Genomic DNA, 2,551 nt, shown 5'->3' with positions numbered 1-2,551 from the left:
GGTTAATTGCTTGCTTTCTGTCTCTCCCTGCCTTTCTGGGGAGCGCATGTGCCCTATAGCAAAAACCTCTCAAAAAAAAAAAGAGTATAAACAAGGCACTCTTTACTGAAAGAGCGCATAATGAAAGGTAACAATTATTTAATTTCTTTCAACTTTTATAGAAAAGATGGAGACATTTATAATCATAAAATCTCATTGATGGATTAGGAAGTGCCAAATGCTGTACCTTCTGTGAGTCTGGCCTTTCCCCCAGTTGGCTGGCACAGCACTGTTGAACACCCGACACACAGAACCACTGTCTGAGCATGACTGAAGACCGTAGTGATCTTGTAGCAGCCTAAAAACAGAGCAATATTAAAATTGAATGCGGGGGGCTGGCTGGTGGCATGATGGTTAAGGCAGTTGGATCCCACACAGCCAACTAGGCAGTTCAAGTCCTGGGCCTGGTGACTTAAAGAACACACTGGGTACATGTATGTGCCCAAAATCCCCAGAGGAGAAAAGAAAGGACTGTAGCATTACTACCCCCCATAGGTGTTGCTTTCTCACTTTCTGTCTCTCTCTGTAGACTGCACATGCAAACATTTTTAAAAAGAAAGAAAAGGAGGAAAAAAAATAAACACCCATTCCACATATTTCTAGTAATGCTGAGTCATTGGAAAAATCACAACACATCTTTTCTTTGTTTTTCTATGTAAAAACAATGCATAATTTTTCAGAGTCCAATATATATTTCCTATAAAAGACTGAGAACTTGAGTACCATACAATAGCAAGCCAAATATGTTTTCTAGTAGTCATGTGAAGTGATTTTTTTTTTAAAGGTGAAATTAATATATTTTCTTAACTCAGTATTTTCAAAATACTATCATTTCAACATGTAATCAATATAAGGGGTTTTTTGTATATGTGTCTACATCTTCAAAAATCTCAGTGTATGGGGGACCAGCAGATGGCATAATGGTTGTTGCTAGATTTCCACATAGCTTACCACAGGTTTGGGTCCTGGACCCAGGGCTTGAAACTCATGCTGGGCACATGTGCATGCATGCCCAAAATTTCAAGAGGGATAGAGACCGGATCTCGGCATGGTCATCTCCCCAAGGCATGATTTCTCGCTTTCTGTCTCTCTGTCTCTGTCTCTCCAGCAAGCACACGTGCCCTACAGCAAAATATCTCTCCCTAAAAAACAAAACAAAACTAAAACACCTCAGTGTATGTATTACATGTAAAAAGCATTTCCATGTGGGGGCCAGCAGGTGGTGTGGAGGTTGAGCTGCTAGACTCCCACAGGGCTGACTCCAGTTGAAATCCCAGACCTGGCAATTTGAAAGCCATGCTGGGTGCCTGTGTATGTGGGCCCATGATTCCAGGAGGAAAGACTGGAGAATGGAGGGGAAGTACCTTCCCCTCTCTGTCTCTCTCTCCAGAGCACACATACCTTATGGCAAAACTTTTTTTTTTTTTTTTTGAATAGTCCCTCTGTAAAAAGCCACAGACAAGTGCCAGGTGATCACATATGGCTAATGGCGGCAGTACTGGGAAGCACAGTTCTAGACTAAAAAAGTCAACATACTTTTCATGGCCTTAGGCTTAGCTGCATACAGCAGAAAATGACTTAGTAAGTCTAATATATTATCCTCCCGCGATGCCCACCTTCAGCGCTACCCCCCAAACGACCTGGTATCGATACTATGAAAATATCCTAAACTATTTTCCATTCTGTAATCCCACTTCTATGCAACAGAGCGTCCTAACATATCTAAATATGCACACCCCACTAGCAACCCCTATAGAAGTTTTCCTGAAAAAAAAAGAAATTTGAAATTTTACCTGGACATTTTACATCCATGAAGTAAGAATTTGGACTTTGAACTAGCCGTTTCTTTTTATGTTTTTTCTTTTCCTCTTCCAAGGACGGATGTAGTAAATCTCTAGCCAACTGAATAAAAAAGCACATGATCACTGTCAGAATTAAACCGTAACGCTGACGGATTTACGCATACGTGAAAAATACATGCGAAAACAAGAATAGCAGTCACACTCGTCACAGCAAAGCTTCGGATGACAGTCAGGTTTTAAAGCTTGTTAACTTTCATCGATATTTTTAATGATGTTGGGCTCTCCATGTCCCATGACAGGGCGTTTTATGAGATCGGGAAACATCCGGTTAGCCCTCTCTCTCCTGGCCTCAACTGAAAACAGTCTTCAGTAACACGCTGCCGAGGCGCCGGAGGAGCGGCGTGCCCGGGCTGCGGACCCGCCGGGACCGAGACGCCGGCCCAGGGCGGCTTGTGCCCCGGGCGCGACATATGCTCGGGCACGCGAGCTCGGAGTCGCGGAGGCGTGACCGCCCTGAGGGCGACTGCGAAGACAGTTTTGGAAAAGCAAACCAGCAGGAAATCGCTTCCTCGAGAAGGCAGAGAGCGGGCGAGGACCCTGGAGCCCGAGGAACACCAACGGACTCGAGAGCTCACAGCGTCGCGGGCGCCCACTAAAACCAGCCGGCGCGGAGCTCTCCCGGCCGCCGACTCCGGATCGCAGCCCAGGGC

At 45.1% G+C, this 2,551-nt stretch overlaps 1 protein-coding gene across 1 annotated transcript in view; it reads right to left on the bottom strand.

Annotated features, from left to right (window-relative positions):
• Positions 1 to 2,551, bottom strand: part of RPS27L (ribosomal protein S27 like) — a gene marked incomplete in the record, with an annotated part of 7,134 nt that overhangs the window by 1,867 nt on the left and 2,716 nt on the right. Inside the window, 2 exon segments of the mRNA XM_006141755.2 lie at positions 227 to 337; positions 1,833 to 1,941. Coding sequence (XP_006141817.1) covers positions 227 to 337; positions 1,833 to 1,941 — 220 coding nt within the window.

The sequence above is a fragment of the Tupaia chinensis genome, unplaced genomic scaffold, assembly GCF_000334495.1.
Source record: "Tupaia chinensis unplaced genomic scaffold, TupChi_1.0 Scaffold000063_1, whole genome shotgun sequence".
In the NCBI taxonomy this organism is placed as follows: domain Eukaryota; kingdom Metazoa; phylum Chordata; class Mammalia; order Scandentia; family Tupaiidae; genus Tupaia; species Tupaia belangeri.
The sequence above is the reverse complement of the archived record's forward strand: the minus strand, read 5'-3'. Positions and strand labels throughout refer to the sequence as shown.